Source organism: Sycon ciliatum, chromosome 10 (assembly GCF_964019385.1).
Source record: "Sycon ciliatum chromosome 10, ocSycCili1.1, whole genome shotgun sequence".
NCBI classification, from domain to species: domain Eukaryota; kingdom Metazoa; phylum Porifera; class Calcarea; order Leucosolenida; family Sycettidae; genus Sycon; species Sycon ciliatum.
Window position 1 is genome coordinate 16,712,436 of NC_088652.1, and position 27,112 is coordinate 16,739,547.

At 47.9% G+C, this 27,112-nt stretch overlaps 3 protein-coding genes across 4 annotated transcripts in view; 1 reads left to right on the forward strand and 2 right to left on the reverse strand.

Moving 5' to 3' along the window:
* LOC135825574 (uncharacterized) overlaps nt 1–10,258 on the forward strand; it is an 18,774-nt gene extending 8,516 nt beyond the window's left edge. The window contains exons 1-2 of one of the 2 annotated variants that reach the window (XM_065338182.1): nt 973–2,666; nt 7,933–10,258. In XM_065338182.1, coding sequence (XP_065194254.1) covers nt 2,328–2,666; nt 7,933–10,029 — 2,436 coding nt within the window. In that variant the 5' untranslated portion in view covers nt 973–2,327 and the 3' untranslated portion in view covers nt 10,030–10,258. Of the gene's footprint in view, nt 1–972; nt 2,667–7,932 lie in introns of those variants that run through there. The other variant, XM_065338184.1, reaches the window with a different exon arrangement.
* Nucleotides 1–27,112, reverse strand: part of LOC135825833 (uncharacterized) — a 109,134-nt gene that overhangs the window by 38,454 nt on the left and 43,568 nt on the right. The gene's annotated exons all lie outside the window — the stretch shown is intronic.
* Nucleotides 16,703–27,112, reverse strand: part of LOC135825974 (uncharacterized) — a 32,954-nt gene continuing 22,544 nt past the window's right edge. Inside the window, exons 6-8 of the mRNA XM_065338610.1 lie at nt 24,303–24,495; nt 21,689–22,108; nt 16,703–17,602 (exon numbers count right to left, since the gene is read on the reverse strand). Of these exons, the coding sequence (XP_065194682.1) occupies nt 21,697–22,108; nt 24,303–24,495 (605 nt within the window). The 3' untranslated portion in view covers nt 16,703–17,602; nt 21,689–21,696. The remainder of the gene's footprint in view (nt 17,603–21,688; nt 22,109–24,302; nt 24,496–27,112) is intronic.

Genomic DNA, 27,112 nt, shown 5'->3' on the forward strand with positions numbered 1-27,112 from the left:
AGGTGTGGTTCGATGCATGTGATCGTATGGCCCCAGGCTAGGAGCTAACGTTAGTGATAAACTGATGGGACTTGGCTGCCCAATTTACACAATGTCGTACACACTCGACTCTTTGAAAATTGAAATGCCCCAGGAGGATCGCCGCAACAAGCCGGTCGATGGAGCAGAGGTGCACCATCAAAGGTAGTTTCTACAGCCAGTTCAGCCGACATTTCGAAGATGTGCGCTATCTAGCCCCAAGCGTATTATTGAAAATCGAGCGGAAAAGTTACGAGATACAAAACAGCAGGAAGTGATTAGACTAGTTTGCCACTCAGCTCGCCATTTCCGGCGCGCACGCAATTAATATTGCGATCGCGCACCGACACAGGGAAAGAGGCGCGTAAATGTCTTCTTCTTCTCCGTGTTCAGGTCGCATCCTACCCTATAGTGTGCCGTCAAAGGATGTTTGCTCCTGCCCCGAACGGTGGAATCGGTGATCTTGGCTTGTGTAAAATACTGGCTTTAACCAGTGGCTGAATATAGCAGCAACGTGGCATGTGTCAATTGTCACCTACCGACCCGCTAGTTAGGTATTTGTTAGATCGACTTGCCTGCTCAAACTGTGCGGATAGGAACGGCGTTTGGATGTCTCCTGGACACGAGCGGGCACAGCAACACGAAATGTTGCACTGCGCTGTGGGCTATGATCAAAGTCATTTGTCACTGGGACTGTTTCTCAGCTGCTCGATTGAAATCAAGAGGCACAACTGACGTTTGCGTGTACATGTACTCGCGTGTTTGAAAAATGCGAAGGCGAACGTACTGTCGACTTTTTCTTTGTGATACAGGGGCACTATCGTGGAGTGATCATTTGTATCACTTCTTAGGGCACTAGTGTTCCAGACACATGAATACTACTGGGCTCTTAGAGTTTAGATAGTGGCGCACGGTTACATCAAGTATCGGTCCTGCCCAGCTTCAGTATAATGCATTTTTAATATGATTGTGCAATGTACTTGAAGACGCGACCATGTACTTGTTATATATACACGTTTCACTTGGTGCTGTACACGAATTCCAGTGATGTTTAGGCTTCGGTATACTGTAGCATACCTTTCGGTTTACTGTGTCACCTCCAGGTCTAGTCACAACAATATGCCTCATTCGCACACCACACACCACAGAACCATTGGCAGTGCGTTGTATTTTAACGTAAGATGTTGGCCCAAGTGGAGACACGTTGGAGGGTCACCTCCTTTTCCTGTTGATCTTGAGCTGTCATCAGCCGAACGCCTGGACGCTGAGCCCATGCTTCTGATATCGTGATCAGGTACTTGTATCGTAACCTCTTTACGTCTGAGAGATAGCTTGTTTCGCGTAAGGGCAGCTCTCTCTCGCTCTAATGAGCTAGATGAGGTCTCTGAATTCACAGCGGAGAAACAGGGCACAGGGGCGTGATGAGCAAGGTATGGCTAGCAGTCGAGAGTGGATTCTGGATTCTTTCGTGGTTTGATACGCCCCGGCAGCAGATCGACTACCGAGATGAGGTATCATGTACAAGAAGGCTTGCCTGACAATGTTCGCATGGCCCCAGTGCGGGCGCGTGAATTAGATCAACCAATCGATTTTGCGCGTGTCCCAAAATTGTCATCGCAGTATTGCAAACAGCGCACTACACCCACGCAGGGTCCTATCCAGCAGTGTCGTGCGCGTATTGATCCGGGCTGGTAGCTGCTAGAGGTCATCATCATGTTTTGAGGGGTGTTTCGAAGCGGGGACAGCTTGCGAAGTGCAAGGAATAAACAGCATGAGTAGAGGCCCTGGGGCAAGTCCGTTCCATAAGTAGAAATTTACGTCTTGGGCAACGGACAGAATTCCAATAGGTCGGCGTTTGCTACAAACGAGCCCCAAGCCTCGCTGGAAGAGCTCGCTAGATGTGTCGTCCTCTGCGATCTGCACCAGGTCAGAGACCTCTCGTCGAACGAGGATGTAATATAAGTCGCGAAACTGCTGGAAGGGAATATTGAAAACCTGTGCTTCACGGTGACAACCCACAAGCGGTGTGCTCTCCGAGATCTCTAAGCTATTCCAGAGTGGAGTATGCCAGTCGTGGTGCATGTATCACACGTCCTCTCTCCGTAGAATGCTGCTGAAAGAATGCTTGCACTGCGGCGCAGAATCAGTGTCAGTGTCGAGTGCTAGTGCAGTAGTGGAACTTTCCAGTCTAGCCTGCAGGTGAGCTGCAAACACTCACGGAATACCCCCGCTGTGCAGAGTCCGAGGGGTTGCTTGTACTACATGTAACACTAAGGAGTTACATTGTATCATCGTCATACTCATAGTGCATGCTGCGGCCTACTTCCGAAGGTTTGCTTCATGCAGAGGACGACGGGAGGGTGGATGTTATCTGCCGCTCTCGTCCCGTTCGTCGAGGTCTTGTCTCGTCGCTTGTCAGGGATTCCCCGCTGTGTGCTCCACCGCTTTCAACCCCATCACCGAACAATAACTTTACTGTAATGTCGGTACGCTTGTTGGCCGGTCAGCCCCCGCATCAGCCCTCTCACGGCCCTGCCTCCTTGTCGCTGCTCGTTTCGCTACTGTGCGCCACAGTGGTACTGCACATACATGTACTTAGCTCTGGTGCGCAAGGCTCTGTTGTTGGACTGCAGCCAGCTGCGACGAAGGTAAGCCTTAAGGGACCATGCTAACATGTCGATCAATTCTAGAAGAAGATAATGTGAAGGCTTTAAATCATAAAAATCCATGGCATAGTCACCTTCTTACTGATGCGTAACGTAAAGAAGTTCATGTGGTTGCGGTTGTGCGCCCACCTTGCTCGTAGTGTACTGATAATCACGTCCTGCTGATTTTGTGGTATTTCATTTCGGAGGTTTCAATTATGTTCACTGATGTTCAAGCCCTTAACGTGATGCCTGGTTGCAGAAAGGCAGTACATGCATGCCCTTTGGCGTGACTGTCCTGATCAAGAGCGAGATACGTTGTTGGCTATTGTTTGTGACGCGAAGTGGCTCTGCAAATTGACTCGGATCGAATTGTTCTGACCTGACCACGAACTAGTCAGTCAGTCATCTAATTATTCACCGTGTCTCCCAATACCAACTGCTGTGGTATTCCTGGCATGGCAGCACTGCGTTGGGGCACGCAGAAACACAGGCGTGCCACTATAGGTAAACAAATCTACAGTCCTGTGTAGGGAGTGGGCTCCTGTCCACTCCATCGCGGTTTACGGCGCAGAACAAACACTTGCAAGAGGAGCCTCCAACCTCGTAGAAGGCAGAGTGAACTGTAACCAGACCGAACTAGCACGAAGCATCACTCAGCTCTTTGACAGCATACATAATTATGATTGTACAGTGTAGTTGAGTGACCATGCAACACCACCGTGTCAGTCAGTACCTGGGTGAAAGATAACACCAAAGGCCAAGAGTGAAGCTGAGTGAGTGACCTCCCGCCTCCTAGTGAATACCGACACGCGAAGAGTGAAGCTCGTGCCCTTCACCAAATTGCGTACTTGCATGTACGAGGGATCATTTGTACTACACAAGGCAGAACAACTTGCAGCAAGGACTTCAGACACTTTGTGTAGGGATCATTCGTGTACATGTAGGTACGTCCGTATCATATTGGGCAGAGTTGACCGTCGATTTGCATCATCAACATGATTATACAATACAAGAAAACATTTCCAAAATCCTGCGATGAAGCAAACGCAGTCCTAGTTCTTCCACTACTTCCATAGGAGAGGTGACACGATTACGTTGGGATCGAAAGCCCATATCTCCACTACAGTAAGATTGTTTGGAGCAGTTATTGAATCTGGCGTCCCCGGATCTCTTTCTCTTCGGGGTACAAAAATAGGCGGTGCACATCATCAAATCGTTCCTTTTTAATAGAAATCAGCAGGATTGATGGCCTCTACTGGCACCCCACGGCATTCCTGTGTGTGTGACAGGACCTGCTTCTACCACTGTACGAAAATAGTCACTTCCTACATCTGTAGAGGTGGGCCAGAGTCAGGAAGCAATGCATGAAAGTGAATAGAAAACTTTAGCGAACGACGAAGGAACTTAGCCAAGAATCACAATGCTATTATTGGGCACAATTTGTCCTGATAGACTCAAAAATGCCTTTTTAGCTGGCTCCGTGAGCAGGCTGCTCGCAGTTGTGAGCGGTATGTCTAGGATGTGGTTTTGAGGAACGCTGGGCACATGCTAATGAGGCTGTTATGCAGTGAGCCAGTGACTCGAGTTAGGAATCCCTGCTGCAGCATGCCTTAGATCACGCTGTGTAGTCGACTGCATGCTTCGTAACACTTGAGTGAGGAGATTGTGGGGTATAAGGGGAGAAGGCATGATGTCCGGGACAGCACTACAAGTTACAACTACTATCATGTAGTTGACGTGAATCGATCGGGTGGAAATCTGTTATGCTAGATGGCACTTGATTCTATGACATTGTTCACGCGTAGCATTCCGGTTTCTGTTGCCTCGCTGGCAAGATGTAATCACATTACTTGTAAGTGTCCGAATGTGGGTAGGTGTAACCACATCTCCATGTTCACAATGAACATGTTGATGTGGCGATCGTTTACTGTTTTAGCGAAACTGAGCCTTTTTCTGAATGCAGCGGTGTCAGATCAGGGGCATCAGAAGGTATTTTAGGGTGCTAGTAGTACCGTCAGCCGCCTGAAGTGGTTCGATCATTGTACATACGTATATACCATACATGCTGTCCGCAGATTGAGTATTTCGCTCCTGCTTTTGTAGCAGTTGAGCACTCTTGCGTGGGGTAGTGCCTTTGCTGTTTGCGTTATGCAGAGCTCACTGACTTGTCAGTTTGAGCACTCTGGCAAGGTACGTTCGGGCCTGATTGGAAATTTTTATTTCCATTGCTATCAGGTTCGGCCTCATTTCCTCTGTGCTGCGCTGATGAGTTCAAAAAGAACGAAACAGCATGCTGTCCGCAGATTGAGTATAATACCATACATATACCAATGGACGAAACGTACTGGTCTTGACAATCTCAGGTAAAATTATGCTCTAGTACTACCGTACAGGCATGGTCGTGGCCTAATACAAGCGACATTCGCTAACCTGTTTGCGTACTCGTATCTCAACACCGGTGGTAACACGAATATGCGAGCTTTTAAAATACTTTACCTGATAATATTAAAAAAAATGTTTTATATATGAATTCGGATAGCTCAACTGTACAGAAGTACAACTACAAAGAGTACCGAATAGAAGGCCCCGAGAACGGGAAACCAAAAAAACCAAAACAAAAACAGCAACATCAATTTACTGATTATGCACATTGCTTGAAAGCAAATCACAACAATGATTAAGAGTTAAGCTGTCTTTTAGCCAAATGGCCAATTTGACGCGGATGATATCAATCAGGTCCCCCGGCAAGAACTTGTAATACACCTAAAGTCTCATGTTAGGGCCTGGTCAGACTGCGGCAAAATCGAAATAATCCTAGGATTATAATCCGAATCTCCATAGTAACTTGCCGCCAGAGCGGCAAAAGCGAGAGTTGACGCTCCAAAAAAAAAAGCAAGAACGGGCCACGCTTTTCCGCTCCAAACAGGATTTGACGCTGATACGCCATTGACGCTGATAATCACTGATTTTTTCATCTCGATATCGAGGAGCTAATTGGCCACGGACAACAACAAAGCTCATAAGGATGGTTGCAAGGATTGCACTGAAGGTGTTGGCGATCCCCAAGGTGAAGGAATTTGACGTCGTTCGTGGAGATTACCACTTGACGCTCGAAATGAAGTTTGAATTTTCACTCTCCCCACATGTGTAGTGTGATCGCGATTCAAATTCTGGACGCTGTTCTGTTTTCGTCAGGCAACCAAAATTTGCCGCAGTCTGACCAGGCCCTAACACAGTGCATGTACTATCAGTGGTCTTCAGTACTACATGTAGCATTCCCTTCACATACAGTGCATACTCCGCAATGTAGTGACTTTTAGGTGTAATGTTTACAATATACATTACACCTAAAAGTCACTACATTATTTTGTATCCGGATTTCTGGGCCGAAATTATAGTTTTTTTTCCGAAAAATAACGTGTAAAGCAACTTGGTTCTCCTTGGTCCCATTGATATACATTGTACCGGTACATGTAAACTGTATGTATAATTATTTCGATTGCCAAAAGTGCGTACTCATTCAAGAAAGCCTACATGTACAATGTTATGTACACGACTGTACTCGTGATATAATCCAAAACTGGTAAACCAGCATTAGATAAACCTTGTTGTAGTTCACGCAATTGTTAGATTGACAGCATGAAACAAGGAGGAGGACACTGTGTTCGAAAACAGTGACCTTACTACAACCTTCCGTGGTTGGCAGAGCCCCGGTCCCAGCAGAAGTTGGAAAGAAAAAGAAGTTGTCATACAAGTTCAAAAAAGAGCGAAGACAACAAGGCGACATCAGTAGTAGTCTCCTAACCCCCTAGCATAACGAGGGTCAGAACCGGGTGCGACACCCATATGGTTCAAATGGTCCGCAGGGACCGGGGCTCTGCCAACCGCGGAAGGTTGTAGTAAGGTCACTGTTTTCGAACACAGTGTCCTCCTCCTTGTTTCATGCTGTCAATCTAACAATTGCATGATTGTACTTGTACAGGTATATCCGGCAGAGCTGGAGCCAAAGAAATCCGACCATTTTCATAGCGAAGTGTATTTCCTGGCCCAAGTGTGTACAAGGCATAGGCATAGTCACACGGGTGGCCTGCGGAAGCGAAGGCTAGTTTGTGTGTTTCTGAACATTCAAGCGATGCCAACGCGAATCCCGCGAATTATTATATTAAGTGAAGCGTCAGCACCAATGTGTCCTCGTAGAAGAGTGCTCACCACAGATGAAGGGGCGCTCAATACGGCATTTGCAAACAGAGTCGCTTAGCGTGGGGATCGTGGGGATCGGATTTCATTGGCCCCAGCTGTTGTTAGCAGTATTATGTACATGTACATGTCTGTCCACCATAGCACCACCATCATCCTTACATACATGTAGGCAATGTATGTACCATCATGTTGTATTTTAAAAGCTACAGCTGATAGCCAGTTAGGTGTAGAACGTCAGTACCATTGGTCAGGTTTGTGCGATGTTATCACATGAGCTGATTGCCAAGTAACTGGTGGTGTTAGTGGACATTATAGCGTAAAGCACAGTTCCTTGGTCCTTGTTTCTTTACTATGAACTCAAGAGACAGTGATTAAGCTATTTGGCCCGGAGGTTTTACCCTGGGTCGTAAAAATGCTGTCATTAAGTGCCATGTCGTTGCAGCACTTGCGCTGGAGTAATGTCTCTGAAACGGCTAAACTCACACAAGCCAGAGCACAGTCTTCCCCCATGCTAAGATTAGCACAAAGGCAGTCAGCATTCAACGTCGAACTTTAGTTTCGATCAACACTCTTGTGTGAGTGAAAGGCGGGGAAAGGCTTCCCAGTTAAGTACGGCATTCTCCACTATTATTTGATTCTCCATAAATGGTCACGATAGCCATAGCGATTGGCCAGCACTCAGCTGTATGGGTGTCACGTGAGATGAAGTGCAAGGGGCATTGCACTTCCTCCACCAGTTGTCTCCAAGTCGAAGCACACAGCACACCTGCACGCACCATGGTGACAGGGTTATGAGTTTGTGCGGAAAAATTGCGATGAGCATACATAATTTATGAAATTAAGTGCCTTTTCGTCTGAATTGTTGCTATTTTGCTTGTATTGTTGACTTTTTTTTACAAGTGCCCATGGGCTTCTGTCTAGTTAGAATTGAGGAGCAAACTGAGGGTGGTGAGACCTAGGGCACCCGGCCTGTGCCTCGCCAACAAGCCTCTGCAATAGACAAGTCCACCGAATTTGTAGAATGCTGACGAACGTCCTTCTCCTTGTGTTTTGTGTACATGCACAGGGTGACGGCGAGGAATACCCGCCGACCCCACCAAGTGTTCGCAACGATCATGATGATGATGATAATAACAGGAAGGCCATTGGACCCTACCTACCCGACACACGCGACACGGACGACTACAGTTGCGTAGCGCCAAGGAGAGGACTGAAGATCGTCGAAAAGGACCAGTGCTTTGCGCCATGCATGAGACACTGCGCGGAAGGACTGCGTGCAGGCTTCTTCCACCTGTCCTGCCTGATCCCGACATGCCTCCCCCAAACAGTCATGAACAAGGAGAGTCCCAGAGGGCGTGAGAGCATGTCCAATGAGAATGAAAACGAGCATGCAGAGGATGTTGAACCGTGGGTGTTTGAAACTGATCGGTACTCGGTCGGACTGGGGGAATTCCCCGGGAACAAATATCATAATAACCACTCGGCATCTGATCTACGACCAACAAACGGATTTGCCATGACAATCCATCCGTTCACGTCGTGGCGTAGGTCCATGCGCTTCAATCTGTCGGCGTACAGGGAGCGAGGGCTTGCCTTTGATTTCTTCTCTGCACAAATCGGCCTGGTAACCAATGACGAAGAAGAGCGTGTGTGCTCGCTGGAGAGTGACCGGCGGGAGAATCAGAATCCGGATGACACTATCACCTTCACGATAATCTCTAACAGAGGACGACTCTTCACAAGGAACCTCAAGACGCGCACCGATGCCAAGCTGAAGGTCAACTTCGCCATCCATCTCCCGGAGAACGTCCGGACGCTGCGCCTGCACGTGTACCGCCAGAAGCGGCACTTCCGCCTGAGCCCGTTCTGCGCGCCCCGCATCTACGCGGTCTGGTCGCAGGCCAGTCTCAGCAACGGGCGGCCGATACTGCCGGCGTGCGGCAAGGAATGCCGCATCGACGGCAAGGGAGTGTACTTATCGTGTCTGCTCGGAGGCTGCTCGGGAACTGCCCTGAAATACAAAGAGCCAGGCCACTACGCGGTCATTGAGAAGCTCCACAACAGGTCGCAGATTTGCATCGACTGCAGCATCAGAAAACGCAGGCACCTGCCGACGTATATGGACGGATTGGGGCGCCTGGAGCATTTCATCGGAGCGCACGCCGACAGTCGTGTGGCATTCGACCTGGGCGAAATCCGCCACCTGGTGGCCGATGAAACCTCACTGAACGTTTTCCACGTGACCGTGGGTCTGAGCAGCCGGTCTCAGCGCAAGTGCCTGAGTCGCTTGCGTACGCCAGCACAGAAGCGACTGTACCGGCCGATGACATTCAACATCCTGTTGGACAACGACATAGCGCAGACTGTGGAGCTGGACGTGTTCAACCAGCCCAGCAGAAACCTCTCCATTCTCATCTCCAGGGCACGGAGGACTCTTCGCATCGAGGCTCTGGGCGGCACCGGGAGTCGCCTCTGCAACCAGGCCATCTGGGCCAATCCACGCCTGGAGCATAGCACGCTGTACGCGTTTCCACCGTGCAATCGCGACTGCGAGAGCGACTTTGAGCGCGGTCACTACCCGCTGAGCTGCACTCTGGGCAAGTCTGCATGCCCGGGGTCGTCGGTATGGAACAGTAGCCTGTATGCACAGGTTGGGCCGATATCGTGGGGTGTCGGTATTGATACTGCCGGCGATTGGGCTATCAGCTGGCACCGCGCCAGCTTTCGGCGACGAATCCAGTTCAGCGGCGGTCGCAGGCCGTTCAAGCGTGGTATCGGGCTTCACGCCCCAGGCACAGTCGAGTTTAATCTGGGACGGATGCGCGAGTCCGGCTTGAAATTCAACTTCCTGCACGTGGTGGTCGGTATGGATACGAACTCGCTGCTCCCGCGATGCACCGCGTTCGCGCTCATGGTGGGCGGTGAGGCTCGTGTCTATGGCGACGGCCGACTGCTTGGCAGCTGGGTGATGGCGCATCAGCACTCGGCGCGTTCGCGGCAGTCCTCGCTCAACCCAAAGCAGACGTACGGGTCTGGGCACGACGTGTACATCTCAGTGAATGGAGTCGACAAGCTGCGCTTTGTCGCACGCAACCCGACAAACAGCTTGTGCGGCCATGTGGCGTTTGGCCTGGCCGAGTTGATAACTCTTGATTCATATTAGCGCCTTTTGACATCAGTGTCACGAGTTGAGTGCCAATGCCTTGATTGCACTAGCTATCAAGGAAGCATATTATATCTTTTAAGAAGATGATATCTATTCGCCACGAGATTTGATTGTTTATGGCGTTCTGGCATGGATTTTAGCGGCTGTACCACACAGAATTGTACTTGAACACTAAACAGTCGAACGAATTGATTATACTCGGGGCGTTCATACGTTCTATCCCTTATCCTAAGTCTGTGTCATGTGCGTTTCCGTGCGTGCGTGCATGTGTGTGTGTGTGTACCAGCTAGTCCGGTTGGTGGGTACACTTATGGCTGATTGTGTTGGGTCTGTTGCCAACAGGTCGGCTCCTTGAAGGTGTCTTGTTGTATCTGCCACCTTTGTTGGTTTCAGGGTTCGTATACTTTGTATTTGAAGTATACATACCTGTTAACCATGGACTGCTTCTGGCTAGATTAACTCTTGTGTATTCAATGATGCTAGTGACGCTTAGATCAGATCCACTCTGATTTAGCCACCCACACTAGTAGCAAGTATTACCTTCACTGGGGGCAGGGGTAACTGCAGTTGGATCTCAGGACGGATACCCTGATGCCGTCAACCCTTTTTCTGCACCTTTTCCTCACCCACTTACTGAGGTGTGGTGAGCCCATAAGTGGGATCATTTTCAAGTCCACCCAGAGTTTTGGGGATTTCAGGGGTGTCGGCCGTTGGGCGGTTCAATAGCCAGTTGAGTCATCTTTCCAAGATTCCTTTTGAGTCTCTCTCCCCTCTCCCGGGGAGACCCACGTGACCAGTTTTGGCAGTGAGCAACAAGAGAGAGAGAAGAGAGCGCGTGTGTGCGTGTGCATGCATGCACATATGTGTGTGAGGGTGTGTGTGAGAGAGAGAGAGGGAGAGGGGGGGGGGGGCATGCGTGTGGACAAAGCGTCTTGGGTGATAACAGAAGACATTGTGTGCTGCATTCTCTCTTTGTGTGGTTTCCCACGGTGCCTGCTGAGATGACTTGACATTCTGTCCCCGGGGAAAATTGCGGAAAAAATCGCAAAAAACGCGGCAAAAAACGCGGCATAATTTGCGGTGAATTTGCGGTAAATATGCGGTGAATATTATTGATATCATCTCGCGGTGGCAAGTTTGCAGTTGATATGAGGCAATTTTCAGTGAGTATGTAGTGAAATCAATCAGTTACAAGTCTCTGGTGTACCCTTAGGGTTGGTCCACATAAGCAAAATCGGCACCGCAAGACATCGCAGGGCATCGGCGGTGAGCCAGCTCCCGATCCGTTGCGCATACGGTTCGAGTAACAAATCTACTACCGTACTGGCAATATATGTTGCCGCAGTGAGGCCATGAAGCGTTACATTGGCACATGTTTGCCGCACGCAGGGCGTTACATGCAAAGTCGCACAGGAGCCGTTACACAGGTTTCTATATTGCCGCAGTCCTTTTTTTGCTATTGCCGCATCATTTTTTGCAAACTGCAATGAAAAGATCGCCGCACCCCGCCGGACGCGCGTTACGAACTCAACGAAAATTTGTCGCACTAGCCTGGTCGCGCGTTACGCCGCACCCCCCTGCGTTACGCGTTACGCGGCAACATATATTGCCAGTACGGTACAAAGTAGCACAAAATGTGTCCAAATCCTACCACAGGTTTGCCAATTGAACCTTGAATTCTTTGTTTCTTCAGTAGTTCAAGGTCTTTCGTTGATGGCCACTGGTTGCTACCTTTTACTGGAGATCAGGAAACTACTTCTACACATTTTATTGCAGTCTAGTAAGCAATGGTGTCGAATTAATGCATGCAAACGTTGATGAAGTCACAAGAACTTGCCAATGTATCCATCGTATTTTTTATTTGTTTCAATTGTATTTGTCTCCTAAGTTGCACATAGCCCTTGGCGGATTATGCCGGCATAATATTTGGCATAATCTTGGGATTTCGTTAAAAAATTATGCTCCGGCATAATATACGGATTCCAACGTGTAAGGTCGGCATAATCTTTCGGTTTAGACAAAAATTATGCTCAGGGGCATAATACAGCTTTGTCAGAAAGCCTGCAGATGTTTTTTTTAAATACCCCAGTTACGACTACTTGTCATAGCCCTTGGCGGATTATGCCGGCATAATATTTGGCATAATCTTGGGATTTCGTCAAAAAAATATGCTCCGGCATAATATACGGATTCCAACGTGTAAGGTCGGCATAATCTTTCGGTTTAGACAAAAATTATGCTTAGGGCATGGCCGTGTGTGTATGCGTGGTTTCTCAATCCTCTATGTACAGCGTGAATACATAGTTGAACCGAGCATAATTCAGCATAATTCAGCATATTTGTTGGCATAATTGTGGCATAATCAAAAGCATAATTTGACGATTGGCCGAGCATAGTCCGCCAATGGCTAGTTGCACAACAGTCAAGCAGATCATCCGAAAAGGACGGGTTGATATGCTGACATATTTGCCACCTTGAAGCAATTACAAGAATGGCGAACGAACCTCGTCTCTAGCTTCAATTTAGGAAAATTTAGGACGAGCCTTGGTTTGAAATTTTGACAAAGTCTGGCTTCCGGCAGCCGGCGATCACCGGCGCAAACGGTTCACAAACCACTTTTGGTCAAAATCGTACGGGATCGGTGCCGGGGCAGATCGCAAGAGTTGGGCACTGTCCACCTTTGCCGGCGGTCCCTTGCGATATTTTACCGTATGATTTTGTTACGGCTGCACTGGTTCACATAATCGTAGTGCGCCGGGAGAGGTTGCAAGAGGCCCACTCCCGTTGATTCCCGGCGCGTACCGGCGATATGTGAACCAACCCTAAGCGCTCGTCATATTTGAGTACAAAGCCGCCACCGGATGAGACGTTGCTGACCGAACAGTGCACTGTGTGTACGTGTAGTGCAACAGAAAAGTAAAAAAACGCGGGAAAATCGCGGAAAACGCGGTCTTTAAAAAATCGCAAAAACGCGGAAAAAAAAGCGGCCGCGGAATCGCAATTTTCCCCGGGGACAGGACACTAGACTGCTGTCCAGGCCTCAAGAGAGGTCCACCGTACCATCACTCGTTTTGGTTGGTTGGGCATTGCATAATGCAAGGCTCTCGGATCGCAAACATGTTTTATAGTTTCGTTAGCCAACGCAAGCTCAACTGATGAATTCGGCGAAACACTATTGCGTTGAGTAGGGAGTGGTGCTTTATCGCAGGGTTCGCTGAGTGGAAGGTTCAATAGAGTTTTTGTGTGCTCTGGACGGCAGTCGTGAGTCCATCAAGTCATGGTCGAGTAAAATGTCAGTTCCAATGCGGCCAAGTTGGCTATCATCAGGAAGATTGACCTTGTAATGCCAGGTATACGAGCAGGCCACTGAACCATAAACCTACGTCCTTATACCGTGAAACCTGTCTAAGATGACCGCTCAAGGGACCTTCAAAATGTGGTCTCTGTCACCAGGTGGTCGCCTTATCCAGGGCCAATTGACTGGAGATAGCATCCTGGTTGCAGTGGTCTTCTAGGACAGCCGGGTGGTCGCCTTATTCGAGTGGTCGCCTTGACAGGTATTACTGCATTTATACTGACAGGCTATTTTAGTGCCAGGAGCTGGTCTGTGCCTGCAGGCTGTGCGGGTGGTAGATCTACAGGAAGCTAGCAGTCGAACTGATTGTCCATGACTGATACCTCGTTTATCCAGGCAGTCTGGGACCAAGCAGTGCCCGAAACTTTGAAATGTTGGACTGTCCATAACTCCGAATCACATACAATCATGTACATTTTGATGGGAAAGGCCATAGATATGGCGTCTCTATGTCCACACTATGAGAAAGGAGTAGTGATATTTCCACTGAGACTCGCCCAAAGGGTGCATGCCCAGTACCAAGAGTACATGACACCCAGAGTGTGCAGCTTGGGGCCTTTTCTGCTATGGGTGTCTGTCACGGCGGAATTCCGTGATTACATCACATTTGGCGTACAGATCTGAGGCGGGAAATGGCGTAGTGCGTACAACTGAGCTGCAGTTGTGCAGAAACAGACCTGCTTGAACCCTGCCCCCTGTTTGTACACACTACATCACTAAAATGATGTAATCTCGGAATTCCGCCGTGACAGCAACCCATCCCTGCTGCACATTCTGGGTTTCATGTAGAATCTACTCTTGCCAGTACTGACACGTAGACCTGGTAGATACCACCGGTATGGAACTCGAAGTGCCCATTACAAACTCAGTCTGTGTCCGGATAACGGACGTATGCGTGCACTTGGACAGTGAGAGTGCATCATGCGTGTACAATCACATCATCATGTACAATGTACATGTACATGTAGATGGAGCATTACAAATTTTGCACCCCGGTACCCGTGTTTCAGGCTTCGTCAGGAAACGCCATGGCCAGCGAAGTCCTTGACCTTGTAAAATGATTCGCAAGGACAATCAATGATTTGCAAGGACGATCTCACTCTCAGCCACTTATGCCTAGCGCCTTTGTAGTATGACCTACCCTGGCCTGGCTTCACGACCACCGCCACGAAGTACTGTTACAGCGCTTGGGGCGAAAGAAGAGACGGCCTTCGTTCAAGCTCGGTGCATCGCATAGCTGCGGCTGCTGAGCGGAGCTTTCCTCCTGACGTGTTAGTCCTTCAGTAAAATCTCTGCAACAGGCTGAAAGCTACCTCACCGGTAAGCTTTTGCACCGGCAATGTGTTTTCGCAGCTACTTGGCTAAACGCGTCCACAAAGTTTTCTACAGACATTATCTAGATGCATAGCCTATTCGCGATAGCGGAGGACATCCACGCTCGTCCTACTGGTTTGCGACATGCTGCCAAATACCGCTGGCAATGCAGACACACGGTTCGTGCTCAAAATTCCCGTGAGACAGTACCAAAAAAGACTACATGACATCTGAGATTCAGGAGCATCATTCATAGTGTACATCTACATTTTTACTATGAAGGCTTGGCGAGATGATACCTCAGCTGTAGATCTACCACTCTGAGTCGCGGCCAGTCGCGAACATGATGGACGCAGATCTAAAAAAAAATCTGTACACAATCGTGTAGACCTACAGCACGTAGATAGGTCTACACGTACACTGCACTGGCTGTTCTATGTATAGGATATTGCACGTTTAGTGTACTAAAAGGTACAACATTTCGCCGGCTACTTTAAATAATTGGCTATATTCGGCACCGCGACCCAAAACTCGGAAATTAAAATGATGATGAAAATTTTAATTTTCACATCGGCTTTAAAGTGCAGTGATGTACTGCCACCGGTAGTACATGTATGATGTAGTATCAACTTTGCAATTTGAGGCATGTTGCAGCTTTATCTGTAGGAAGTCCAGTGCTGGCAACTGAAATCCAGACCGACCCCTTAAGTTAGGGCCTGGTCAGACTGCGGCAAATCTTGGTTGCCTGACGAAAACAGAAAAGCGTCCAGAATTTGAATCGCGATCACACTACACATGTGGGGAGAGTGAAAATTCAAACTTCATTTCGAGCGTCAAGTGGTAATCTCCAAGAACGACGTCAAATTCCTTCACCTTGGGGATCGCCAACACCTTCAGTGCAATCCTTGCAACCATCCTTATGAGTTTTGTTGTTGTCCGTGGCCAATTAGCTCCTCGATATCGAGATGAAAAAATCAGTGATTATCAGCGTCAATGGCGTATCAGCGTCAAATCCTGTTTGGAGCGGAAAAGCGTGATCCGTTCTTGCTTTTTTTTTGGAGCGTCAACTCTCGCTTTTGCCGCTCTGGCGGCAAGTTACTATGGAGATTCGGATTATAATCCTAGGATTATTTCGATTTTGCCGCAGTCTGACCAGGCCCTTCGCGGTGCGTCCACATTCCAGCGGTCTCTATTTCGTAGTTTTAACCATCCCGTGTTGGGTCTTTGCGATGTGAGCTCAGGGGTCGGATTAGTTGGACGGGCACACCATTCCCAAAGCACTGCACTGCACACCGGCCATTTTACGTTAAAGAATCGGTTCGGTTTGCAGTGCGTTGGGTGCGCCCACCCAATTACTTCGTCTACGATCAAGATACAGTATAGATATACAACTTTCTGGCATTTTCACGAGTATCGACATTTCATCAGCGATTTTTGTTCGGCACGGGGTTAATTCTCACTTGTATCTTGATCAGTTGGTGGATTTTTCAGATGGTACACAATGTACCGGTACATGCAAATGAAGTTTCAACTTTGGAATTCGCTATCTGCAAAAATCATTTGATTTTTTAACCGTTCCAACGAGGTAAAATAATAAATTTGGACCTTTTAAAAAATGCAGAAGAAACACCGTATGTTACAACTGCCTGCCCTAGCATAACACTGTGGCAGCATTGTCGCTATTCCCTGTAACCATGGTAACCCAGCAATACGCCCATTGCGCATTGACGTACTAGTAATGTGTACCACGAACCACCCCACGCAGCCACCTGGGCATGGTCGTCTGGCGTGTTGAACAGTGCATTGCTGATCCCAGCGTACTCACATAACACCCCACACAGCCACCTGGGCATGGTCGTCTGGGGGTGTTGAACAGTGCATTGCTGGTCCCAGCGCACTCACATAACACCCCACACAGCCACCTGGGCATGGTCGTCTGGCGTGTTGAACAGTGCATTGCTGATCCCAGCGTACTCACATGCATTACTCATACCTTCCATATTTGGTAATACGCAATACAGACTTTATTGTTGAACTTTGAGAAAGGCTGCCTGGAGGCTGCGGCTAGAACTTCTATTACTAGAAGTGCTAAGCGTGCACGCATGGCCAGTCCAATCAGACTACACCGTGCACATAATAATAATTATTATGCACAGCAGTACGTTGAGAAAAGCTAGTCCGTCGAGAAGTCGGTGGTGTAACATGTACATACATGTGAGTTCAGAACAGTTGTGTGTGCTGGCGTGTGTACAAGCGGACGTACAACAGGTGGACGTTCGAGCCACCGCGGCTAAATAAATGCATGCCAAAAAAGAAGAAGACAGACAAGGTAAATTTCACAGGAAAGCAACTTTGCAAAATGAAAGATTTCAGTGAATCAGACACACACACACACACACACACACACACACACACACACACACACACACACACACACACACACACACACACACACACACACACACACACACAAATGTCAAGAAAGTGACTTGCTGCTACAATGGTTAATGTGGCTACGGTGGGACGTTGTCCCGTCCAGACAAAACTAGTATTGAATGATAATCATGATTTCGGTGAAAGAGAATTCAGACAGCGCCATGATGGCCAGCGGAGCACCACGATCAATAAGGAATCGGGGTATCGTATTTGACTCTGCTGTTGGATTCCAACTGGCCCCAGTTGGTCAACGTGCCTGTGCTTTGACAAGCAGAGCCGCTCAAGCTGCCACACTGCACGGCACGCGCGAACATGTATTCTCCCAGGAAACTGAGTAACTTTGCGTTAGATTCAAGGAAGGGCACAACGTGATGTGCGTCATCACAGAGCAGACTGCAGAGCAGAGCGTGTCGATCCCAGTTGGTTCATCTTGTTATGCAACTCCAGGCTACGCGTTAAAGTTCCCTGCAAGGGACAAATCAATGACAGGAATGCACAAGTTTAGAATACCGTAGGTTTTGAATCGCAGATATTTTAAAGGTAATGAAATTGGTTGCTCCTGCGTGAAACAGACGCTTCCTGCTGAGCTGAACACTTGACTGGACATAGTAGCAACCAACAGCCAGATTCATTTACTATTAGCGCCAAATATAAGCTGCCGCTTTTAACTACAGATGAAGTACAGTCAGACCTTGCTTATCCGGTCCTCTTCTATCCGGACTCCTCGCCATCGGGAAGAAAATCGTTGGCTGCCGATTTATAGCATATGCCATGCATACATGCAGTATGTATGTTTGATTATCCGGTTCCCTCCCTGGATACTTTTGTGGAGAACGGATGTGTGCGGTTAGGCGAGGGCTGACTGTACTGGAAACTGAAATTCGACCCCTTGAATAAAAAAAATAAAAAAAATTTCACGGTTCGCGGGAGACTCGGCCAAAGGCCCAGTTTTCCGCATCCGCAGGAACGCCACCACCCTCTTGGATCAAGGCGAATAAACTAGTTTTAAATTTGAACTCGGATAATGAGCCAGTATGGAATGTAAAGTAGAAGAAGAAAACACATGGGAACAAGTCATAATAATTATTATTCCACAATCACGATGACATAGTGCCAATAAACATGTGATGCGGGCGGTTTCAACCAGCCATGGTGAGTTATGATCACTGGAGATGTGTTTTAGAGCTAGGTCTTACGTCACTGAATGTCTCAGTAGCCTGTCAGTTTTGTGCCCCTCGACTGCTTATTATCTTGTTACAGTCGTGGAAAGTTGCTTCATAACTCGTTCCCATGTGTTTTCTTCTTCTGCTTTAAACTACTGTCGCGGACATGGAAATCCAGTCAATTGACCGGGCCCGGTGCCCTCGGCGCGTACAGAACGTAAGTCGTTGCATGCAGTGCGCAATCATGTTGATGCGATGCGACCAGCAGCAGCGCATGATAATACGTGCTACGGCTGCATGGCCAGCGCCCTGGGGCCGCTAGACGTGCGACGCGACCGGATTTCCATGTCCACGACAGTAGTTTTAATTTTATTTCACGTTTTCAAACATTGCATTTTCTGTGTTACTGTACCTATCGCTATACTAAGCCTTGGTGTAGTATTACAAGTCAGACTGAGACAAGGATGTTACCTGTATGCATAATTCTATTCATAAGCCAACGACGAGGAAGTCACCTCAAGGCCTCGAAAGATAGGACAACAGCAAAAGGGCAAGGAACCACAGGTTGGCCTGCGTGCATGCAGAGTCCTAGTGACGTCTTAGTGACGTCAACACATAAGGGACCATCGCAAAAGTTCGCAGAAGCCCCTGAAACGAAGAGCCTACGTTTGGGGGGGGGGGGGGGGGGGGGGAGGGAGTCGGTGTCGAAAATCGCAAACCGGGCTTCAATTCAAAAAAGTATTGACGACATGTAGGAGCTGATAAAGATTAGCATGCCATCACAGCCGGCGTAGATCGCTTGTCAGGACGCGTAGTCCATTCATGCAACTGCGCGTGTCGCGTAGCTGGCTGCCTGTACACTGTGTGTAGTCTAGTACCAAGAGTCCATAAAACGCGTGATTTATGGACTCTTGCTAGTACTAGTACTAGCAGGGGTTCATAGGGTTTATGAACCCCTGCTGTGTAGTATATTATAATAATTATTATGTGTGAGCATCCAAGTGAGATAATGAAGCCCATATTGTGACTGTCGTTTCGTTTGAGGGGGGAGGGTCAGGCCCGAAACTAACGGTCTTCGTTTCGGGGGCTTCTGCGAACTTTTGCGATGGTCCCTAAGACATGTGCATGGATATCACATGTATGGAGCATGATCATTTTTTCTAGTATTTTACTATCCCCTGCCTGGATGAACATGACATTGTATTCACCTCTTCAATACACAGCGTTACAGACAGCATGAGCCCAGTACCATGACAGCGAATGGGCTGCTTGTAGCCCGGTTTAGCAGGTTTGGGTGGGGCTGGTGAAGAATGCAAAATGGTGGCAGTGGTAAACGTCACGGGAAATTACGTATCTATGAGAGACATCCACAGAACCTGCTGGGAGAGTACGCGTGTACTCGAGTCTCATCCTGAGCACGTTTTTTCTTCTTTTTTTTCAGCTCCAGCAGCTGTATTTTTCATTGCAAAGCCGTCCTTGATTGTTGTGCTGTTCGTTATTTGAAAAGTGGACATTCAATCAAGAAGGCAGAGGACATAATTGCCTGATTGGAGTTTCTCGTGGCATAGGACGGCAACACAGTGGCGCTTTGCGATTTCTATCAATTTGTGCGATATCAAAATTGTTTGTGATCAACCACATCGAGCAGAACGGGATCGTCCCTTGATTTGCTGGCCGCATGTTTCACTGCTTTGTTCTTTGCATTTTCTCCATCGAGACAAGAGAGAAATATTTTCCTTACAATAATGAATCTTCGAGTCTCATTCTAGAAATTGTAAATTGGTCCTTCGAGCCTCTCAGACGATGGCTGACGCAGTGAAGCTGAAGCTCGCCAAGGCGAAGGCAACCTTCACGAACCTTCGCCGCGGACTACTCATCGCCATCGATGAACCAGATGTAGATAAAGACAAGATCAAGTACAATCTTGTTTTACTTCAGAACGGCCTGAATGCCGTATGCCGTGATGGAGATCATCACCGTGTTATCCTGTACATGTAGTAGTGCCAGTCAGGACAGTGTGTTGCTTGATGGTCTATGCAAGGATGCTGATGATCTGGAAAAACAGTATACGGATGCTGTCACTCGTGCGAGTACAGTTTTGGCTAGCATGAGCCGTTACAATAGTACGTGCACCAGCGAGGGGACGGGTGTACGGTACCCACGCAACCCTGATCGAGTGCGCCAGTATTTGGAGTCTGTGTCTGCGGCGAGGACAGTGCGTACTGCACAGGATCAGTTGCAGTTGCGAATGCAACAGGAATCCACACACATGCAGAGTAGCACCACATGTATTGCGAGTGACAGTGTTGTAGTAGTGTGTCCTTGGGTGCACCTACAGCTGCTCTGTCCCGTACTTATAGATCTAGTACGCAGGGCCAGGCCGTCCCGTTGTACGATCGAGTACCATGAGTACGGCGTTGACCAAGGTCCGCCCGACATACATGTCAACGGGGACCCGTATGCGGCGCTCACAGATGACCTCGAGGTCAAGCCTCCACGTGGGCTGATGGTCACAGCTACAGAGAGCCTTTCAAATCCGAGTTCAACATCGTGGACTCAGCCGCCGTGCACGGAGTTTTCGAACTCCCTGCTGCAGCTGTCGTCTGCAGAGTTTTTGAACTCTCTGGATTCGCAGCAGCCGCCGTGCACGGAGTTTTCGAACTCTCGGCCAAACACAAGCTTACCGACGGTTAAGCTTCCGACCTGACTGGACAAAATGATCCCTGGCTTCACCAGACGCTAGAAGTCGGAAACCATGTCCTTTGCCGCGACATCCATCTCCAAAAGAACTCCATCTTCGTCTAAAAAGGCTTGAACACTCAATATTCAACCGAGATTCGCGGTCTCATGCTTTCTCAGATCGAATCATTTTTTGTTGTAGCAGTTGCAGGGCAGATCCCTGCCACTACTTCAACAGGCTTTCGCTTCACAGCATGCCTGGAACAAGCCATATCGAGGTTGCAAGCTACCCCTCTCAGCAAGAAATTCGAAATTTCAATGGCGGAAGGTATACTACGAAGAGAATTTCAAAATGTATGGTTCGTCGCGCGATCGTTCAACCTACATCATTCAAACTTTGCAGGATGGTTCTGACCTGCATGCTAGGCATGGAACCACAGGGTTTGATGTCATAGCTGACACACAAAGTCACACACACAGCACATTCGTATGCACAGATAATAAATCAGTGGACGTCATCATCATCTTCCCGCTGGTCTCAAATGTACTTTGACGTGCTATTTCGCCCGGGTTGACGGTGTATGAATTCGTGTTGAGAGCTTTCAGCAACAAAGCCAACACAAGCCAAAGTAGTTTTAAAAAAAGAAAGAAAGAATATGATTACAACAAACAAATCTCCCATGAGGAAAAACCGTAATTCCAGACTCACCCTATGTGTTAGATGTTAGGCTGTGGTTCCGTTGGATCCGGTACCGTCACGACGCCCTCCTCGAACGGAATTGGCACAAATGAGGAAGAAAGCTCTGCGGCCTGCGGCACTGGCGAATGTGGAGCGGCGTTGGTGGGGTCAGCGGCCGACATTCTGGCCGCTGCCTTGGCTATGAGCATCTCAGGTATGTCGTAGTCGTGCTCCACCTTCTTGCCAAACGTCTCCAGGCCTTCCTCGGCTGGCATGTGGTGCATCTGCGGCCAGTCGGTCCTCTGCGGGTGCAGGGGTAGCGGAGAGGCTACGGGCGAGCCTTGGTAGAGGATGCGAGACCCGCTGGCCACGTCGTCAAGACCCGGTACATGCACTTGGGCGCCGATAAGGTTGGTGAAGCTGCGCGACGTCACTGGCAGATCAAAGTTGCTGAACACCGGCACAGGGAATGAACATGAAGAAAACCAATATTGTGCATGTGAATGATAATATCTTTGTGGAGACACAGCACGTGCAAGCCTGCGTTGGCATTTGTACACTTTTCCTCACTGAATTCTGAGCCAAATAAAAAAAAGAAGAAAAAAAGAAAAAGGAAAAAAGAAAAAAAAGAAAAAAAGGAAAAAAAGAAGAAGAAAAAAGTGCAAAACTGGCGCCCTGGAGCAGTTCCGATTATATCACTGTACTTGTACAGCACATGTGCACACGTCCAGTCTCATTCGTGCCATTTCCAGGTGATCAAGGGCCGTTCCAGCTGAGGGCGCCAAATTATGCACTTTGGGTCAGAATTCCTGATCACAACTGTATTACTATACGCTGTATATTCACCATAGGAATGCGAAATACCGAGGGCAAGTTCGCATGCACATGGTCTTAAAGTTGTCAATCGCCGTCTCCGCAGAAGAGATGAGGCCATTCGAATCAGCAGCCTGAAAACTGCTAACCAAGTCGATGAAAATGTTCGCTCACCATTCTTTTTTATTATAAAATCATTGAAGTATTAAAGCCAATGCAATTTTTGTCTGCTATTCCATTACACGTCAGGCGAAATTACTGGTCAGTCGGCTGACACACAGTCACACACACAGCAGATTCGTGTGCACAGATACTAATTAGTGGACGTCGTCATCTTCTTCCCGCTGATCTCAAATGTACTATGACGTGCTATTTCGCCTGACGGCATTGCTGGCAAATGTTAATGATAGCCTGCATGCCGTCCTACCGGTAGGACACAGGAAATCCCTTTGTAAAAGTGCTTCCGGTTGAGAATTTTCCCGAGACAAATTGTTCAGTTCAGATTAGTAAGTTTAAAAATGCAACTCCCACAACCTTTGTATTAAAGTCAAAGCAATGGTACAAAAATGCACGGCCGTGTTCAGGGCTTTGTACAGTAGCGTTTGGTGAAATACAACCCAAAGAGTGCATATCTGCCTCCCCCCCCCCCCTTCCCCGACTTGCACAGTACTTATCGCCCTGCAAGTGGCACAACTGCGGCTCGACGTACACATGTACAAATAAAACGATGTAATAATCGGAACTGGTCTAGGGCACGCGATTCGGACTGTGGGTTGGATTTCACAGAGACCAGCTATACATGCACAGGTGAAGTTTTAAGTTTTAACCATTGTCAAAATGGCCACATTCGCTACAGTCGAAGCGCTAGCAACCAGGTCAAAAAATGTGAATTATGGCCATGGCTTATAGGTCATGATGAGGAATTTGTATGGTGCATAGTCACTAAGCTTACAATGACAGTGGAGTGCAACATGTTGCCATAGAATGTCATACTCCGCCTGGTTGGATAACCTGTAAAATGTGTGGACTCCGTCGTCAGCCGCCAAGCAACAGTTTACGGTCAGGTTTAAAAGGTCAATGCTAGAACAGAGGCCATGCAGCATGTCTGTGTATGATGTTAGAACAGAGGCCATGCAGCATGTCCGTGTATGACGTCCCACCAGTAGGACCGGGGTCAATGCTAGAACAGAGGCCATGCAGCATGTCTGTGTATGACGTCCCACCAGTAGGACCGGGGTCAATGCTAGAACAGAGGCCATGCAGCATGTCTGTGTATGACGTCCCACCAGTAGGAACGGGATCAATGCTAGAACAGAGGCCATGCAGCATGTCTGTGTATGACGTCCCACCAGTAGGACCGGGGTCAATGCTAGAACAGAGGCCATGCAGCATGTCTGTGTAGGACGTCCCACCAGTAGGACCGGGGTCAATGCTAGAACAGAGGCCATGCAGCATGTCTGTGTAGGACGTCCCACCAGTAGGACCGGGGTCGATGCAAGCTATTGTCCTAATATCTGGACTCTGTTATGCGTACACTACTGTACACTTATGACTGTGTGTGCGTTGCATGCTGTCTGTACGTCGCACAGGCCGTTTCCCGTAGGCCAGAATTCCGTGTGCTTCACTGGCTCGGGACTTCTCTTGTGTTTCAGCTACCTACTGGTTGTGCATTTCTTGCTCCTCATTAGTTTACTCGTCCATGTCTCATTGTCCAAACTGTATTGAGCTTAAAACTACAGCTATCATTAAGGTTTGCCGTCAAGCAAGTACTATCCCTGGATTCTCAAACAGCGTGCGCACCAGTCGCCCGATTTTTTTGCCCGTCACCTACCTCGCAGCGCAGCTCATGGCAGAGGGCATCTTGATCAATTGTCCAAGCTGCTGAGGTTCTGATTTCCGCGTGTCCCGATTGCGGCACAGCGAGTAGACCATGGCCGGCACAGCCAGTGCAACAATGAGGCCCAGCACGATGCCACCGTAGATGTAGGCGTGTTTGAGATCAAACACGTTTGCACCACTCTTTACTGCACGAGTACACAGAAGAACATCGAGCGGAAGATGAAAAACAGAAACAAAAAATGACAGTTGATCACAGATGTAGAAAACTTGCATGTCATGACATTTTAATACCGTAGAATCCCGCGGATAAGCCCATACCCGCGCATAAGCCCAGGGAAAGTTCGAACATCACAAGGCTTCGTCGTACAAGCCCATGGGCCTAAATTGTACCACGAGTCCATAAATTATGGAAAGAGTCCATAAATTATGGACTCTTGGTCGTACCACGTACATGTATGATGTACGTAGTACGAGTGTTTAGGTTTTTTTTTTTTTGTACATTTCAACACAATCATCGGTTGTTTCTGTTTGCACAGTGGCTTTCAGCAATGTAATTCTCACTTCCTTGGTACTTTTCAATAGCACATTGACAATGTTGGTGTCAGCGTATAAGCCCATGCCCGCGTATAAGCCCATGTTCTTGTATAAGCCCACCGAAATGTCCTTGTGAAACAGATAAGCCCATCGGCTTATCCGCGGGATTCTACGGTATTGAACTGTTGCTGTGAACTTTCAACATTTTATCCATTTCTTTTTTTGCAACTCCACAAACGTGACCCTATAAAACATTTTTGTTTTCGCTACAACAAACTGAATGTCATTGAGTCGCGGTGCAGGCATGTCGTTTCATGGGTATGTTATGACCCGGATCCGACTCGTCGTGTAAACGATCCAGCATTGGGCTCCAGAAAGTCAAAAGCTGGACTCCAAAATTAATATTCTAGAGTTCTGTAAGAACCATGATAAATGTTGTTCAGCAAGGGATTTGGCACTTTCGTTAGTTGAGCAATTATGGCTTACAGCTAATGGCAGAGGTCACCAAGTGTTGTCGTACGATGACGAAATCTTCAGAACAAATCGTCTGCGTTGTACTCACTAAGTTATTGAGCTTGAGGGGACCACGCTTTGTCCTTCAAGGGAGCTGATACCCTTGCTAGTTGAGCTAGAGTGGCACCTCTTCTCCTGTCGTACGGTATGCAGTACGTCACGTACTGTGCGCCCCATGCCCGTTGGCAGGAACAAGGCTGTGCCGTTTTTGGCACATACGATAAAGAGGGAAGGGCCCCGAAGGGCGAGAGATGCTGCAAACGACCCACGCCAATCCGCTATACGCCGACGCCGGCCACAAGTTATGAAGGCGGCAAGACTGGCAATCGTCCGAACGGCGTGTGGAGCATCAGTGATGAACAATATTCTATACGTTATCAGTGCATTTGGGTGAGCGGGATCCCGGTCTTGTGCACGAAGAGCACTTTTTGTGCACTTTTTTTCCTTCATTTTTATTTGTCCATATAAGATTAGTTTCAAAGATTACACAGCAATGAAGCAAACAAATCTCTTTCCCGGCTGTTACTCGGAGTTTCGTGTGAAAACACTCCTCAGACAGCGTAATTACTGGCTCTGTCCACTGGACATAGAGCACTGTACGCAGCCTGAGGATCTGAGAACTGTCTAAGATTAGTTTCAAGTACTGTAAATATACAAAATTTCGGCACTTCACGATTTTTGACATTTCGGCGGCGATTTATTTTCGGCGTGGGGTAGAGGGCCTGGTATAATGCGACAGATGCTGTGAAAAATTTCATCGGCGTTTTAATTTAGGCGTTTTGGGTCGGTGCCGAATATAGCAGAAATTAAATAGCTGCCGAAAATTTGTATATTTACAGTAGTCCCCATTCCATTACAGAGGTTAAGATGCACGTTATTTTTGACGTGACGCGAAAGTTCAGCTCGCGTTATTTGGCTCGCTCGTCGAAAAATCAACGCGAGTGACCTGCTGCTCACGTCGAAATTAGGAGTTTTACGCCAAATTTGACGTGAAATTGCTCGTCACGTCACGTGCATCTTAACCTCTCTATTGTTACCGTAGTAACGCACGTATAAGCACATGCACTTAAAAGCGAATTTTTGCTACAAATCAAATTTTCAAAAATGAAATATTTTTCACCGAACCGCGGATGCGCGATCAGAGTTCGTTTGCCAGAGTCTGCGTTTGACTAGGTCTTGGAGTGTCGGTTTCATGGTTCCTGTATGCTGCTTGCGGAGTTTTATCCGCGATTGTGTCAAAGTGAGAATTTTGGTAGTGCTTCGTCTATAAGAGCATGCGCTTACGCTTATAACTGAGAGTTCGCTGATATCCGAATCCAGGCACATGCGCCTATATGCGCGTAGCTATGGTACATAGATTCACTGACGATTGTAACAAGAAAACAGTTCTGAACAAATCCGCTCTTTCCTGTTCGTTGTGTGCCTTGCGATCATTGTATAACATGTTATACATACATGTACTCGTACATGTCGACATTTAGGAAATGCTTATGTCATGACCCGGATCGGACTCGTCGCAAAAGCGATCACGCATTGAGTTCAGCAGCCAAAGCTAGACTCCGAAATATTCCTGAGTCCTGTAAGAACAATGATTGTGATGTACTGCTGTTATTTGTTATCACTTTGTCCCCTTCTCTTGTTTGTTCATTTTTCAGTTGCAAGTTTAGTGTTAGCACACGCATTCGTTATTGCTCTCGCTTTCATTGTATAAATTCACACTTGTAAATTTCACTGCTGTTGTTCTTAGTGTTATTT